Source organism: Vipera ursinii, assembly GCF_947247035.1.
Source record: "Vipera ursinii genome assembly, chromosome: 2".
Taxonomy (NCBI): Eukaryota; Metazoa; Chordata; class Lepidosauria; order Squamata; family Viperidae; genus Vipera; species Vipera ursinii.
This window is the reverse complement of record NC_139513.1, coordinates 222,694,185-222,712,502: the sequence shown is the minus strand read 5'-3', so window position 1 is coordinate 222,712,502 and position 18,318 is coordinate 222,694,185. Positions and strand designations below refer to the sequence as shown.

General features: G+C 35.6%; 1 protein-coding gene across 5 annotated transcripts in view; it reads left to right on the top strand.

Moving 5' to 3' along the window:
- KDM4C (lysine demethylase 4C) overlaps window positions 1-18,318 on the top strand; it is a 205,499-nt gene that overhangs the window by 40,246 nt on the left and 146,935 nt on the right. For 4 of the 5 annotated variants that reach the window (XM_083352535.1, XM_083352537.1, XM_083352538.1 and 1 more), the window contains exons 8-9: window positions 6,383-6,486; window positions 17,450-17,587. In XM_083352535.1, coding sequence (XP_083208661.1) covers window positions 6,383-6,486; window positions 17,450-17,587 — 242 coding nt within the window. Of the gene's footprint in view, window positions 1-6,382; window positions 6,487-17,449; window positions 17,588-17,936; window positions 17,996-18,318 lie in introns of all 5 variants that reach the window. The other variant, XM_083352536.1, reaches the window with a different exon arrangement.

Genomic DNA, 18,318 nt, shown 5'->3' with positions numbered 1-18,318 from the left:
AGATAGTTGCTTATGTACGTTCTTTTATTTTCATTTATGTGTGTCAATGAAATCACAATGCCGTAAAATTAGTTTTGTTTGCTTTTGCTCTTGTTTGCACATATTATATTGCATAAACTGGATATAGCTATCCTGTTGACTGTGTGAAAAAATCTCTGCATCCTTTTGGATGGTGCAAACATCAGTCAAGGATTTGGTGGTCCTAGACATGAAACATAACATGTCACAAATAGTTTCACATCCCTTTGAACATTGTGAAGTTCCATTTTTTCAGAAAAGTTGAGAAAACTTTGGATCAATTCTTGGTCTATCCTGGCATCTTGTAATTTAAAATTTTGTTTCCAAGGAGCCTGAAGTTAATATTTTTGTCACTTTTAAGAAATGGTCAGCTCCATCTAGTTGCCCTTACTCCACCCCGAATAAAGGGATTAAAGGGTTGTAAAAAGAAAAAAAAGAGAGATGAATTAGACTGCTCAATTAGTTTTTAAATAAAAAATACCAAAGACTTTCCATAACATTATAAGTTGTATAGCAGAAATGTCTACCCAGTAATAGAAGAAAATAAATGCTACACAATACTATTAGCAGGACACTAATACTTCTATTTTCTGTACAAATGTATATTTCCATTTTGTTATTTTCTTTTTTTCATCTGGGAGTTTATTTCTCCTATTATATTTTATATGTCACTGACCCATTATATGGTTTTAACCATATACATACATTCACATGTAACCCACGTAATAATATAGCCACTTAATTGCTCAATATTTCATAAGTAGTACTCTGTGCTTAAAATATTTTACTAGTACTATTTTTACTAATTGTCACTTTGTTTCTATTATTTGGCCTCTATTTCTGTATTCACCTCATTGTGGTAAATTGTTACATGTACTTTAATCCACATTTTAGAAACATTCTAGGTTTTAGGCATTCTGCTGTTATTTTCCAGATAATGGTTTTCCCTTTCAGTCCTATGGCTTCTTGTACTCTGTTCTTTTATTCTTTTAAGAAATTTAGGAAGCTTAATTTGCTGGTCAGTTACTGTAATAAGAAGGGACGTGGTGGCTCAGTGGGTTAGGACACTGAGCTTGTCGATCAGATGGTCAGCAGTTTGGCGGGTTGAATCCCGAGTGCCGCGTAACAGAGTGAGCGCCTGTTACTCATCCCAGCTTCTGCCAACCTAGCAGTTCGAAAGCACGTAAAAATGCAAGTAGAAAAATAGGGACCACTCCGGTGGGAAGGTAACAGCGTTCCGTGCGCCTTTTGTGTCTAGTCATGCCGGCCACATGACCACGGAGACGTCCTCAGACAAGCTCTTCGGCTTTGAAACGGAGATGAGCGCCGGCCCCTAGAGTTGGAAACGACTAGCACGCATGTGCGGGGGAACCTTTACCTTTACCTTTACTGTAATAAAGAGAGCATTAGGAGAAAAAATCCAAGTTATAAATATACCTAACTTCACCTCATTTAATTGTACTTTCCATTGGAATAAATAATTTGCACCTCATATAAATAATCACATATGTTGCTCAGCTAATGATCACTATTGCAAGAATGGCAGAAAGACTTCTATTTTCTTTTACATTTTCTTGACATTTAGTTATAACACTCCATGTATATACTAAAATTGATCTAATTATATTGATGTCCGCTTATTGTAATCAAGCCTTGATATTTAAGATCTATAATCAACTAAAATGCAGGATCTAAAATTGAGATTTTGCACAGTCTCTAATTGGCTGTGTTCCTGAAACTGAAGATAGAAAAATGACTTCTGGGACTTCCGGTCTGTCACGCAGCCGCTATGAATGGCTGAGAGACTTGCTCTCTCTCTCCCCCGTCCAGTTTTGCATTGCTGGGGGCCCCTGAAAAGGGCGGAAAGTCGCCCTGAAGAGGTGACCAGCAAGGAGGGGCACTCGCTGGATTGCGGGAGAGCCACAACTCTCCTGTTAGACCTGGCGAACCCTCCAAACTGGCAAACGAAAGGACCGGCCATTATGGCTGGTCCCTAGGCTGTGAACAGCTGAAGTCACATTTTCCACCAGGCAACTCTTAAAGCAGCGCAGAAGAGACTGGGTGAGATCTATCTCTTTTACACCCTAATTACTTTCTACACCACCTTAAGCTGCTAAGCATTTTCCCCCCTGAGGTGAGGGAAGGGGGACTTTTGCCCTCCCTCCAGAAAGAGTGGAAAAAGTAACTGAATCCCAATTAAAACTTTATTTCTCAAAGCATGTGGATTGAAAGATCTTTTATTTCCTATTTTTCATTGTCTACTTCTGTTGGAAATCTGGATTCTTTGTTATGAAAACAAAAAAAGAAAAACTGAAAAGATTAAGACAACTTTGGGACTCAAAGGGAAACTTTAAAAGGGGCCTGGCTGACTGCCCAGGGAAATAGATAAGATACATAACCTTGAGAAGTTTAAAACAACAGCTGTGAAAGGCTTTGTGTTCCCTACCTAGAAAAAAAAAATTCTCTTTTGGATTTTCTATGTGTAAAGCCTTTACCTTAAAATACCAATATGGAAGAAGACCAGGAACAAAATTTATTTATAGATGAAGATTAACAAATTTGCTATGTTGAAAACACTAATCTGAATTCTTACCACAACCAATGAAATACTAAGAGGCCATGTGAAGAAACAAGAAGACAGCCCAGATATGAAAGCCCAAACTTTGACCACAACTAAAGAAAACACAATAGAAAAAATGAAACATCAAGTACGATGACAGAAGAATCTACTATTAAACAAATATCGATATTTGAAAATCCAGAAAAGACATTGACAACTTGGAAAAAGGAAAAGGTTTCTTATACAACTCAGAAGGAACTAGAGGATCTAGAAAAAGAACAGTTGGATGAGAAGACAATTCAGAACAACTACGTCAATATGGAAGAATAAAGAGACGACCCACTAGACCTACAAGTCCTCTCAAAAAAATGGCAACCGGATGGTTTTGCCAATATCAATTAATATACATGATGTTACAAGGAGATTGGTTTGATGACCCAAGATGATTTGGCAAAGGAAAAAAGCCAGAATAAGACTCAAGTAGAATGGAATTTTGACCATCTTATTGAAATCTAAAACAGAATGTACTTAAATAGATAAGATGTGTACGTTGAACACAAGACATTGTCATGAACTGAGAGAAAGAAAATTTTTTCGTCATTAAAATTTAGCAGTATAAATATTAATAGCTAATTTGAATATTGATTTGTTCATAAAGGTCATGTAAAGGTGAATAATATAGACAAGCTAAAAACCTATTGTTGAAAGTAATAAATAGGTCTATATGGAATGTTAAAACTGAAAATTATCAGTTTAAGAGAGCAGATACAAAGAGGAAGAGAGGAAGTATTAAATATTGAAATAAAAAGAAATTTTGATTACTACTTAAAAAAACAACAACAATTAGCAAAAAGGAAGGATATCATACTGTATCCTTAATTTGTTGACATAGACGGTGAGAAGTTAAGTAAACGGGATGTGTATTTTGAACATTAGATTTCGTGAGGAATGGTGGTTAGATGAATTGGGAGTATACTAAAAATCTTGGGAATGATAAATATCAAATGTTAAATCTAAATGTTAGTGGAAATTAAAATCGAAAAATCTATTAGGTCATTGATTGTCTAAAAGACTGTATGTTAAAACAGTTAGAATATGTGTAAACTAAAAACTATGGATATATATAAGAAAGTTATTTTCTATGTGATGGATAGGATAAAACTTGTCTTTTAATTTACAAATAGTATATATGAAGGGAAAAAGAGAGGAAATGTTTATGGTAGCAATTTGAAATCTGCACTAATGATATCTGTATGTAATTGAATTACTACTACCCAGCTACCACGTTGCTTTTCAAATATGTGAATGTAATATTAGAAAATCAATAACATTTGTTAAAAAAAGAAAAGAAAAATGACTTCTGTCTCTTGGGTCTTCTGTGAGCATGCTCTCCAACCATAGTTGTTCACAGAATGAAAACTATAAAATACTGCCCACCTACTAAGATATATCAAGCATATTGTATTTTCATATATATATAATGTTGGAGATTATGGCATTTGTGCAAAAAATGTTATTGGTGTTAAAAGTGTAACCAATTTAAAATATTCACAGAAGATTGGCTTTCAAAGCATGTATCTTGTATTGTATTTCCCTTCCTACTGGGATGATATAGGATATAATTTTCCAGGGTCATTGTAAATATACAATCTAAAGTGATGTGCTGGGCTTAATATACTGTGCATTACCTTACTCCAGTGGTTTTCCAATTTAAATTAACTTATGACCAGTCACCACATTTGTTCAGGCCCTGATTACAAATCCATAAAGAAGGTGATTTAAATAGTCTCTTCTTTCTTCATTGATTTTAATTTAAAATTTAATTTATTTAATGCAGCACAAACGTCTAGATTTTAAAAATGTGATGATGGGTTCATTTCAAGTTTATGGCTAATAGACAGGTTTTCTTATTCCTGTTCTTGAATTTATCAGTCTTCAGTACCAACTTTCCTAAAATATTGTACTATACAGGTTGGCATTTACTAGGCAATGAAATAAGGTTGATGCACTTTGTATGAAATTCCTACAATTAGTACTTGGCTTTATTAAATGCTGATATTTTGACCCTTCCTGCTTCTGTGTATATGTCAGTATTATGTAAGTATTATGAGTCCCACTCATGGATCAGAGTACATCATGGGCATCTATAAAAAGCCCAGCCTTTGATTTATTACATTGTAGAATGAGGTAAAATAGAAATATTTATGGACAAAATGCAGCTCTTTACAGTGTGGAGGTTTTTGTATTTGCATGTAAAAGTTTGTACTTGTGAAAGTTTCCATATAATCTCAAATCTTGCTAGTATAGAGTTTGGTAAAATAGAAATGAGTGCCTAACAGTGCATAAAGTTACAGATTGTCTTCTTGCTAGCAGGCCCACATCTTGCATAATATTTTTGGTTGAAGTATTTTTTAACTTCTGGGAAAATGTGGAGGCTAAAGAAGGTAGAACAAATGCTATTCTATAAAGCACAGCATTCTTTATCAGGAGTTTCAGCTGTGCTATTAATAAATGGTCTAGGTGCCTCTCTTATTTCACTATTCATTTAACAAATGGAGTGTGCTTTGGAATCGTATTGCTAACTTCATAGATATCAGTTATTAACATTTTGAGGTCCTTAGGCTAGTGGATTGGCAAGGAATATTTTGATAAAAGGGTTTATAAAATTGTGATATTTATGTGAAGACTTAAATTAATGCATTCTAGACGGTAAATATTAGCTGCTAACCAAGAAGTTTCCAAATGTGGATTGAGAAGATTAGGCTCACTTTATATTTTAGATAAATTGTAGTTATTCTAGGCAGGCAAGAAAATGAAATGCAAGCTTTGTATCAGAGCACTTTTTCTTTCTTTTTTTTACTTTTTTGTTTGGAAAATATTTCATAGTTTTAAAATAGAACTTTGCAGTTATTCTTAGTTACTTGGTTCTTGTAACTGAAAATTCTATAAAGAAAATTGATGGAAAAAGGCAAGCTTTTGGAAACTATAGGAATTTTTGTAAAGTAAGAAATTGTTTCATGGGTTTTTAATGCAAGCTTTCTCCAGGAGGAAAATTTCCATTATTCACTTATTCTAGTAAGACAACTCTATCACAAATGTCTTATTTCCTTGAGGAAGGTTTTGATTGAAATATGTTGGGCAATTTTACGTTAATTTTATGTTTTACTAGTTGCATACCTTTTTCAGTAATATATTGAGGCTTGCCAATGTATTTGTGTTGAAATAATTGTGTTATTCCCACTTTCTTACTTTCAACAGATGAAATTGTTGAACACAATTTGTAAGTGCCTTTTTAGTAAAGTTCGCACAGAATCCACTGTTTTTGTGGAAAGAGTTGCCCTCGTCTGATACAATCTCCGTGACAAAATTCATTAGTTTGATTTCTTGAAAGTTAGGTATAAAAATTGCAGTTCTGTAGAAAAGAAATTTGAATCGCTCAACAATGCAATTATAGTATTTTCAAATTATCTGGAAAAGCTATCAGTTTTACATGTCAACAACCAAGATAATAAATTATTCAACAGTAATTGCTACTGTAAAATAATTCCTGTGAGATTGATATGTATGTTAATATAATTGCTGGGGGGAACTCTTTGAATGAGGGTTTTAGTTTAAAAGCACCAATTATTGTTGACTGTGTTCTCTTTTGTTTGTCATTTTTGTTTAAAGGCAGAATGCTGTTTTTGAGAGGAGTTATTGTTCTATATATGAGTTTGATTACAGATAAATTCAAATAATTTATTCATAGTATGTTGTTTATCAACTATGTCTAATACAGTTCTTCGTTTATTTTTGTTTTACTAGGATTTTTCCCAAGCAGTTGTCAAGGATGTGATGCTTTTCTACGCCATAAGATGACATTAATTTCTCCCTCAATATTGAAAAAATATGGAATTCCTTTTAATAAAGTGAGTTATTTATGTTTGGATCCTCATCCATTAGATCAAATAATGCATAGGAAATCACATTTATCTTTACACACATTCAATTTTAAACAAACATATTTTGATGAAGAAATCTTTATGTACATATATTTGGTAAGAGTGAGGAAGGCATGAAATAAAACTTTATTTACTGAATACATAGAACTCTAGATACATATTCCCTGCCTCCCTTTCTTTGGATTTTCATCCTACAAAAAAATTTCTAAATCAATCAGATTGGTGAACTAAGATTTGCATAGATTTTTCATGAAAATTCCAACCTAAGTTGTATCTTATATTTTATTCAAAGAATTCAAAGCAACATATATGGTTGCTTTATTTTGGAAGGAATAGACCTGACAATATAATTGTATGAGACCAGAACAAACATTTCAAAGACAATTATGGGTAACCTAATTGTCTTAAAATAGGGTATCATGTTATAGAAATCTTCAAAACTTAAACTGGTTTGGGGTAGAAGTGGAGATTGGTTGATGGGAGTGTAATGGATTTTGCTTTTAATTACAGCCTTTAGCTTGTGCAGACAGATGCAAACTGACTGGGTTTGGTGGTTCACTGTGATCAGTTTGCAAAGCTTTTTGCAGACAAATCACAACTATTTTTATTTGAATACTCATTTGAATATTTGTTAGATCAATATTATTAGATACATCTTTGGCACCTGCTTGGAGACTTAAAATTATATATGTGTTTCAAATTATGCAGTCTGTAAACATGGATAGGATTCTTGGCAATATAGGCCTAGCTACATGTGTACTTAGATCATCTGGATAAGAAATATACAGAATTAGATTAGATTCAACTTTACTCCTTTTGGGCACTAAGAAAGTTGTGATTAATTTATTGAATGATCTACAGTGGTATTTTGGGGGGTTCTGCTAGATTTTTAGCATATTTTCATTACTACCAAGCATGGCAAACTTCCGGATAACCTTTAGGAATAGGATTTAAAGGTATACTTTTACCGTGGCTTTAATTATTTCTGTTAATGCTTCAAATATTGTGCTGAGGGATTAATTAATTTTACTTATTATTAAATTTATTTGCCACCTATCTCACCCATCATGGGACTACTCTGGGCAGCTTATTTTATTATTTTCCATTCTGTTTTTATAAGAAATCATCTGTAATTTGGAGGTTTGGTGTCAGCAGTATTTGAATAATAGCCAACTCTATCCTTCCTATCTCATTCTAAAGAAATTCTTGGGATCTTGAAGAAGGGATTCCATAGAACTAACAAACTGAAGATGAATTCTAATCATACAGAAGTTTTTTTTTCCCATTGGTAGATCTGATTTTGAAATTACCTTTGAATGAACTAACATTTCCTTTGAAAACTCACTTCAGAGATCATTCTGGATCCAGTTGTGAACCTGGAATTCCAACTGTCAAGTGTCCAGGCATTACTTTGTGTAACTCAGATTGGTGGGCAATTATAGCCATTGTTGGAGAATGCAGAACTGGGCACTTTGATCCATTCAAGTGGCTTTCAGACTGAGGCTCGACAGCCATTTGTCTGGGATGCTTAACCTGGATTCCTGCAGTAAGCATGCATTTATACTTGATGACTTAAATCAGGGGTCCTCAAACATGTCTCTTTTATGACTTGTGGACTTCAACTCCTAGAATTCCTCAGCCAGGGTGAAGTTTGAAGACCCCTGACCTAAATAGATCCTTCCAATTCTTCCAGTTCTGTGATTCTAGATATATCATGTACAGATGATGATGATGATGATGATGATTTTTTCAGTGAATTTTTATTTAGAGCTACAATTTGTTTCTTAATAGGAACTGTGTTGCTTGTGTTGATTTTTTTTTGGCTCCAAATGATTTAGGACTAGAATATTTGAAGTATAACATTCTTCCATATTAAACTGTTTACTTGTTGGTAGCATCATCAGATATTTTTTATATATTGTAAGCTATTTGTTTGCGATTATGAAAAGCTCTTTTTCCATTACTGTGACTAGGAATTGAAATGAAATGTTCATTTCCAGAAAGCTCCATCTCATTTCCTTATCCATAAATTTCCAGAAATTAGTGGATCTTTCTTTTTAAAAGTGCCATCAATATATAAAAGTATTACTCTTTTTATCAAATTGCGGTACAGATTTGGATGGGGAAGAACAGGCTCCAGCTCAACCCGGCCAAGACTGAGTGGCTTTACATACCGGCATCTCGACTTGTCCAAGAGGTTCCATCTTTGGTTATGGGAGGAGAGGTGTTACCTCCTGTTGATAGGGCACGCAATTTAGGCATCTTCCTGGACTCACGACTCAGTTTTGAAGATCATATTGGAGTTGTGGCCAGGGGGGCATTTGCCCAGGTTCGCCTGGTGCGCCAGTTGCGCCCCTATCTGGACCGAGATGCCCTACGTACGGTCACTCATGCACTCGTTACCTCTCGGATGGATTACTGCAATGCTCTCTACATGGGGCTGCCCTTGAAGACCACCCGGAGGCTCCAGCTAGTGCAGAATGCGGTCATGCGGATAGTGATGGGAGCATCCCGATACTCCCATATTACACCCCTCCTGCGTGAGCTGCATTGGTTACCGGTTGTCTTCCGGGTGAGATTTAAGGTGCTGGTACTTACCTTTAAAGCCCTAAATGGCCTAGGCCCTGGATATTTGCAGGACCGTCTGCTGCCGGGGACGACTTCCCATCGCCCAGTGCGCTCACACAGAGAGGGCCTCCTCAGGGTGCCGTCGGCCAGACAATGTCAGCTGGCGACCCCCAGGGGGAGGGCCTTCTCTGTGGGAGCGCCAGCCCTTTGGAACCAACTCCCCCTTGAGCTCCGGATGGCCCCGGATCTCCGGTCCTTTCGCCGCAACCTCAAAACTTTCCTTTTTCATCAGGCTGACCTGGATTGACGACGGGTTTTTAAAATGTTTTAATTTTTAATTGTTCAGTTAATTTATTTTGGGGCTGTTTATTTAATTCCTTTTAACTTTTGTATTGTTTTTATTGTTAGCCGCCCTGAGTCCTTCGGGAGATAGGGCGGCATATAAATCCCCAAAATAAGTAAGTAAGTAAGTAAGTAAGTAAGTAAGTAAGTAAATAAATAAATAAATAAATAGCTTCTATTGCACAATGTAATTTCTGTCTGCTGTTTTGTGATTTTATATTTATTGTATTGTAAGCCATTTACATTAGGTGGGATAGGAATGTTTTAAGTAAGTAAACAGTGGCATGGCAGACAAATAGTTTATTCCAGATTTCTCCAGTATGGACGACCATTTTAAATTAGAGAGGTGAAAGTTGTAGTCCCAGGTGTTTGGCAGACATTGCACTTTGCTCTCTTAGGAACTCTTAGGTATTTACAATTGCTGCAGGAATAGGTAAAGGTAAAGGTAAAGGTTCCCCCGCACATGCGTGCTAGTCGTTTCCGACTCTAGGGGCCGGTGCTCATCTCCGTTTCATAGCCGAAGAGCCAGCGCTTGTCCGAGGACGTCTCCGTGGTCATGTGGCCGGCATGACTAGACGCCAAAGGCGCACGGAACGCTGTTACCTTCCCACCGTAGTGGTCCCTATTTTTCTACTTGCATTTTTACGTGCTTTTGAACTGCTAGGTGGGCAGAAGCTGGGACGAGTAACAGGCGCTCACTCTGTTACGCGGCACTCGGGATTCGACCCGCCAAACTGCCGACCTTCTGATCGACAAGCTCAGCGTCCTAACCCACTGAGCCACCGCGTCCCTACGGTGCAGGAATGCTTGGGATAAAGATAAAATATTAAAATATTTGATCTCCCATTTTTCCCAAATACAACATAGATGCATAAATATATAATATAGAGGTAAGATTGGGTGTCCTGTTGAATGCAAACTCTGTGGCAGCCTCTAAAAAGAGAGAGGTATCTCAATATAAAGGAAGAAAAATAAATAAGAAAACTTAAATCTTTCCTTAGGTTTGAAAATAATATAAGACTACTGCAAAAACATAATGGTTTCTGTTTCATTCCCTGCCTTATAGTCTTGGAGAGGTAGTTGAAAACATTTTTAAAAATGACTAAGTCTAATTGTAGAAGAGCTGAAATTTTCTTACAATAGGTATATGAGGATCAAAGCCAGAAAACATAGAAACAGAGCCCCAAATCAGCCAAGAATGTTATCAAAACACAATATGGGTTTCTTCCATATGTAGGAACAAGAAATGAGCTGCAAGAGGTTTGTTACCATGTATTGGTGGAAAAAAGAAATGTAAGATTTAAAACTGCAGGCCACTTAATAGAAAGCTTGATGGTTCAAATCTGCAGTAGCTATTGTTATTAGGGCTTCTTTTATCTACAGTAAATCAGCTTATATATCCAAATTAAGTCTGTTGCTCCTGAGTATGCATTTGAGTTTATAAAGAAGAATTAATTGCTAAATTGAGGACAATGATCTAACAGATATGAGTTGTTTCAACATCTCTTTAGAATGTCTTCAGCTTCTTTTTATGCAGGATACCTCTACGCTATTTAGAGATGTGAAATCAATAATGAAAGAATTACAGCCAAACATATTTGGATAACTGTTGTTGGGAGGAATTCTCCCGTTCAGGGTCTTCCAGCCAGGATTCTCACAAGCAGCGCAGAGGAGAACAAATAGAATGTGAAGCCAGCTATTGGAAAGAGAGGTTTAATCACGGAGATTAAAGTTGAGTGACAGTTCAGCATGAATCCCCGGCTACCTAGACAGAATGGTCCTCAAGCATTATCCCTTTTCATGGTTTCCAAAATTGTCATTTCTGATTGATGAGTTTAAATTTGTATTTTCTGATTTGTTGGTCAGTGTCTATTGTTGGGTTAATTTCTTTCTCAGTTCTGTCTAAAAGGTGTTAACTTTTGCTCCAGGACCTTTTGGTGTTTCTATTCTAATTCTATCAATCCTAATTGCTGTTAGCCAGTTCTGGATTCCTTGTTTAGCCTCAGGCTGCCACTGAGTCAGACTAGTTTGTATTGGGTTCTTCCTGTATTTGCCAAGGTATTTTTTTTCTTTGGGGTGAGGAGGGGGTGTCCTGCTTTTATCACTATATAATTGTTCATTGTAATAAGTATAAAATCACTAAACAGAATCAGTATTTCAGCACTGTTTATGATGTGCCATCAAATTGGTGTCGATTCTTAGTGACCACATAGATTTTCTCTATGACAATCTCCCTAACTTCGTCTTCCTGGTCTTTCAATGGTGTACTGATTGCCATTGTAACTGAGTCCATTCACCATTCATGCTCTTCTATTTCTTTTTACCTTTTCTAGCAATAGAGATTCCTCCAAAGATTTATACACATTCAGTGGCTTTAATTATATTACATATATAAATACACACCACGTTAGTTTTTGTTCCTCTCCGAATATGTCATATACTGGCTTTTATTTTATATTTTGTTTGTATTCTGCAAGCTGAAATAAAAGAAACATTGGAAAAATCATATAAATGTCAAGGATACTGGCAAAAGTATTCCTTTTAATGTTTCCAAATTTGTTTTTCATAAGCTGAAGGGTATAGAGCATGCAAAGTTTGTCATTTTACAGTATATTATTTTGTTATTTTATGTTATTTTTATTTCATTTCATTTTATTTATTTTAGGTACCTGAATCTCCTTAGAATTCTCCCTAGTTTCTCATTTAAGCATTTCAAATAGTTATGTAACTTTGTACCACTAGGGAGCAGTCTATACTAAACTGGAGTTCTAATTAATATACCTCTGTGAGAATGAGAATAGTGGGAGTCAGGCTATGATCTCTTGTGGCTTAGAGTGATAGAGCTGGAAACATGCTGAACACTGATAAGACAGCCTACACCTACCAGGTGACAGCTGAACTGCTGGTTATTGCCACAGCACACCTGCTAAACTGTCATCAGTGACGGTGAATGACAAGATAAATTTGGGAATTACTGGCACAGAAAATGTTTATACTTCTGTGCACTCACTTTTGTGTTCTTAAAAATAAAACAATCCAATCACAATCTCAGCATGAACATATGGCTGTTGTGCGTAATCCCATCTATATTGCTTATGCTTAGATATAGCGTGCGACTGCTACCTTTAATGAGGCTGTAAGGAAACAAGGATTTATATAAAACAGCTTTATGGTCACTTCTTTTGGGGTAAGCTAAGTTGGTGCTAGGTTCTTTGATGGTCTTTTACAAAGAATTTTGTGAGGCCTCCTATGGTGATTGTATGAAGATCATACTATCATATTTCATTGGGCAAAGGAATATATGATTGATCTTATTGGGGCTTGATGTGGTAGATTGGGTTTGGGAGATGAGGAAACAAGAAATGATTAGGATATAATCAGTGAGATTATTGCTACTAAGGGTGGAAGAAGTTAACTTGTCCACCCAGGAAAAAGAGGAAAACTTCAGCCTATTTGTTACAGGGAAAGGACATGTATGCTGACTGACATACTTCCTTTCATATTGCAGTGTGATTAGGGAATTCATAGAGAAGGGCAATCATATTCTTCTATCCTAATGTGGTATGCTAGTAAGGCATCTAAAATAATAATAAAAAAGCTGAACTAGAATGTATTATAGAAATCATATGAAATAGATAAGTTAAAAGATAAAATCAGATAACCTTTATTGTCATTTTTTACTCTGGGCACACTGGCGCACATTAAAAATGAAATTCTGTTGCCTGCTCTCAAAAGAAAGTATATACAGTATCTATCCATAGACATACATAACGCACATATACAAATGCTACATACATACATGTATGTATGTTTGTGTGTGTGTATATATGTGTATTTTAAAATTAGTAAAATTAATGAACTCCGGGATATAAAATAGCCTTTTTATTACTAAGCTTTCGTCAGCTAGCTGTTAACATCATCAGAGTTAGGGCTGAAGATTAGGAGATTTTAAAAATACACTTGTGTGACCGTTTTAACGGTCAAGAGATAGAATGTACATATGGCATGCTCACAACCCGCTTGCTCGCATTTAGTCCCAATAGTTCCAGCTTTTCTCATGTGATGCAGAAAATGCAGGTGGTGTTGTGCCCGCTTCACCAGTGTCTCACTGTTGAGCAACCAAGCCAGCGCCAAAATTAGATCATGGACCTCTTTGTCATGGGCTAGTCTGACTCCTCTGCATATCAGAGGGTGAAGCCTGGTTCATCAGATTGTCAGGACTCAACAATGATCTGAGGCAATCTGAATCTGACTCAGCGAAACATCAGCAGGAGCAGGTGTCAGAGGAGTCGGGATGAGGGGCCACCTCCCTGTAGGGCACCCAACTCAGAACGTATTAGCAGCTTAGAGAGCTAAGCAGAGAAGAAAGACACTAATGCTTGTAATTGAACCATACCTACTACATCTGGCCCGTTTTAAAACAGCTGCCAGCAAATATGTCTGTTTTGGAAACAACTCACTAACTTTGGATCAGCATTCTTATGTCTTTGCTTTCCCTTTGCTCTCTGACTCAGACTGACTGATTGCTGTCTGGGTGTTTCCCTTGAAAGTGTACCCCGTTTGTTCCTGGTTGATTCTAAATTAACTCAAAACTGCTATGATGTAGCCAGCTCTATCTTGCTTCCCTATATTTTCCCTATATTTTTGAGGGTATGCATCTATGCACAGCTCTCTGCCTGCCTTACCACTAGTGACTAGTCAATAAATTATAAATTGATCCATCATATTTTTCTCAGCTTGAAATAGTACATTGGTCCAATTAATATCGGACCTCAAACATATAAAACATATTCTAGATCATCTGATGCTCTGTATGGGTAGAACCAGTAACATGAAACTGCAGACAATCAGTGTAATTTATCCACAGACTGATCCTTCTCTGGTTACTTGTGATCTAATTAAAGTGGCTCACCCTAGGTACCTGATGGATCCAATTTTCTTTTTAAATGAGAATTCTGTGGCGATAAAAAGTAGTGAAGAATGTTTCTTTCTATCTCTGGATAGAGAATTTGTCATTACTGTTCTGATTGGTTTTTTTTGTATTATGCACAATTGCCATCACTAGAAAGCTGGGGAGGTGGAACAAAGCATTCTACATTCTTCATAGATAAAATTATTCAGATATGCCTTTAATTGATTTTTAGTACATGGCAACCACTTGTCATATTATTTTGGATACTTTTGAATTTGTAAACCTTTGATGAAGTAGGGAAAGTGCCTGTATGCTTGCTTGGCTTTTGCATCTTAATATAGCTCTGCAATTAAAGGAAGTAATTAATACTTCCTTACAGGAATTGTGTATCACTCTCTGCCTATAGGATGAAGCCAATATTAAAGAAAAATTCTCTTGACTTCAAAGAGCTTGAGAATCAGCTGGTCTTAAATGTGCCATCTCTGGATGAGGTAATTGAGAAACAGTTGTTTTAACGGGATGATAAATTATCTGGACTCATTTCAGTTAGACCAGAGGTAGGCAACCTTGGCTCTTTTATGACTCGTGGACTTCAACTCCCAGAATTCCTGAGCCAGCATGGCTCAACTTGGAAACCTCTCCCTTTCCCCTCAGCCTGGCTGGCTCAGGAATTCTGGGAGTTGAAGTCCACGAGTCATAAAAGAGCCAAGGTTGCCTACTCCTGAGTTAGACTGTTCAACTGGATATAAAGTCATACTATTTAACTAGCTTGATGGTTAAACTATTTTGGAAATTAGAAGTGTTTCCATTTTCTCTGATCTCATGGGAGGTTTTGAGGTGTTATCAATATAGTGGTATTACTGAGCTCTACTTCTTGCCATTTAACTTTTAAGTAAATGGCAGCCTCCCTTAGATTAAGTTTGATAATGGACTGAATAAGGATGAAGTTAGATTCTGATAAGATAAAGATTATATTGGTTGATAGGGAAATATTCTCAGGCACTGAAGTTCAGCCTGCTCTTGCTAAGATTATGTTTTCCCCTGATTATACAGGTAATCCTTGATTTACAACCACAGTTGAGCCCACAATTTCTGTTAAGTGAGACATTTGATAAGTTGAGTTTTGCCCCATTTTACGAGTTTTCTTGACACATTTGTTAAGTGAATCACCGTAGTTGATAAGTTAGTAACTCAGTTGTTAAATGAATATGGCTTCCCCATTGACTTTGCTTGTCAGAATGTTGCAAAAGGTGATCACATGACCCTGGGACGATGATCATAAATATGAACCAGTTGGCAAGCATCTGAATTTTGATCACATGTTCATGAGGATTTTGCAAAGGTGGTAACTGTGAAAAATGGTCATAAGCCACATTTTTCAATGCTGTTGTAATTTTGATCATTAAATGAATTGTTGAAAATTGAGGAGAAGTTGTAATCCATAGATGCTTCTTCACCCTAGCTGTCTTTGAGCTTCCTAATAACATAGTGGCAAAGAACACGTTTGTACTCAAATAGATCAACTGTGTTCCTGAGCTGTAGTTAGAAGTTACTGATACCTTTCTTATACCCCACCCTAACGTGTTTTGTATAAGGTTATTCTTAAAATGTATCCAGTGCAAAATGCAGCAGGTTGGTTGCTGACCTTTATAAAATTCAGAAAATAATACCAAATGAAAACTGCCACTATTAGTCAGTTGTTTTCCAGGCACAATATAAAGTGTTGCATTTTATCTTGAAAATTATAAAAAAAACCTTAAGATCTAAATATCTAAGACACCACTTTTTAAATACTTTTTACCTGAAAACTTAGATCAGTGAGAGATGCCTTCTTAAACATTTTTTGGAAAGTTTGCTTGAAAGAAACTGCTGTTGTTTCTAAGCCTTGGAGTGCTCTGTATTAGCCGTTATGCTTAGATCTCATTTACTGCTTTTAGAAAAGGAATCAATGATTTCTTTTTCAGTCAAGCTTTTGCTGTTTGAATTAACAATGTTTTATTATGTTTTGTTTGAATGTCCTCTAAGCAGGAAGATGGGATAGTAATTGTCATTGTCCTCCTCTTCTGTATAACTTTTTTGTTTGAGGTCATAATGAGGCTCGCATGCAGATACATATATGCTTATGGATAATGCACGTTTTCATACATAAAACTCTCTCATCACAGTGTTGATTTTTTCACTTCCTCCTTTTTCCCATTCTTTCGCATGTTAATTTCCAAGTATCGTGTTGTAATTAAATGATTTTTGAAATTGTAGCAAGAACAATTGATTGTTTTAAAGGCCAAAGGAGAAAATGTATTGTTTCTAAAGTGTATATTTTAAGACTATTATTATGGTATGGAGCATAATGAATCTACCCTTGTCATGAGTCTTTCCATGGTTTATGTATCTTTCCTATGCCCAGATTCAAAATTTGCTATTATCTGTTTTTGGTTAAATATGCTTTAGCTGTTTTGCCAACCCAGGAGAAGTGGTAATTAACTCTCTTAAGCACTGTGATATAGTGGCATATAAAATAATGGGTAGAACGTTTATTGAAGATTGCCTTTTGACTTAGTTTTTAAAATGGATCTTTGACCTCTTGTTATCTATTTTAGCACTGGGTGATTGCGAGGTTGTTGGAGATAGCAATCTGGCTATATAAAATTATGTGTTTTAATTCCTGCTTTCTAATATGGAGAAGATACTTTATCTTGATGTCTTAGCAGCTGGTAGCATATATTTGACCTTGGGTGATCTTTAAGATTTAAATGGAATTAAGGCAAAAAGTTAAATGGAATTTTACTCCATTAGTATTTTGGTGGGAGACCAGGAGGGTAGGCTAGAGTGGGCACTTGAACAAACATGACAAGAAAAAACAACAGGAACTCATTTTTCTATTGTTGATATGTTACAGGAATATGTTCATACAGCCAGCTGAAATCAACACGGTTTAAGGGAAAATTTATCTGTTCCTCATGTCAAATGTCCCACTTGGCATATCTATTATACAGTCCACACAGAAATACTGAGAATAGAAAAGAACAGAGAGGTAACATCTAGAAAAGCAAGGAATCTATAGCCATATTCAAGAGATTTTCATTTATTGTCCTGGTCTTCTTTTTTTAGATCACGCAGGAAGCTGGGGAGTTTATGATCACTTTCCCATATGGATACCATGCAGGGTATAATCATGGTTTCAACTGTGCAGAATCAACTAACTTTGCAACAATTAGATGGATTGATTATGGAAAAGTAGCTAAATTGGTAAGTCAAATTATATTACTGATAACCAAGTTATCCAAAGAATGTGTTTTAAAAAAGAGAATTTTGAAAGAAGAGTGTAGTAATTTCAATAAAAGCAATTTATACTGAATAAATACTCTGTGTAATATACAGAATTAAGCATTATTAAGTATTAAGCATTATTAAGTATTAAGGATTACAAGTAAAATAATCAGATATTTCAGACATTTCCTACAGTAGATATAGCTATTAAGGCATGCACACTTTGTTAGAATTGGCTCATTAAAGTTATTGTGATTTTTAAAACAATAGCAGTCTTTACAGGTTTATATTTTTATTAATTCCAACACTTCATCTGAATTATTTTCAGAGTTTGTTCATCTATAATGGTTGCCTTGCTATGGTCTGATCAAGTTTCCTCAGAAATAGGTTCAGTGAGGTTTTCTTCTCAGAAAATATATAGTATTTTGTGATTTCTAACTGAGAAAATTTCTCATTTTCATCTAATTAATGATTTATTTGGGTAAATTCTTAAAAATTCAACTAAATATTTTGCTGTTTTGATAATTTTAACTTTCTGTTATATCTGTGTAGGAGCAATATCTATATACTACTAAAATTGTTGTCATGATTTTTAACTGGACAAAATGGTGCATTGTAAGGCAACAATTTTTGAACCAAGGTGTCTCAAAAGGGCTAAAATCTGGAACCCATGAATCCCAAGGGAATGACATTTGTTAATGTTGTGGCTT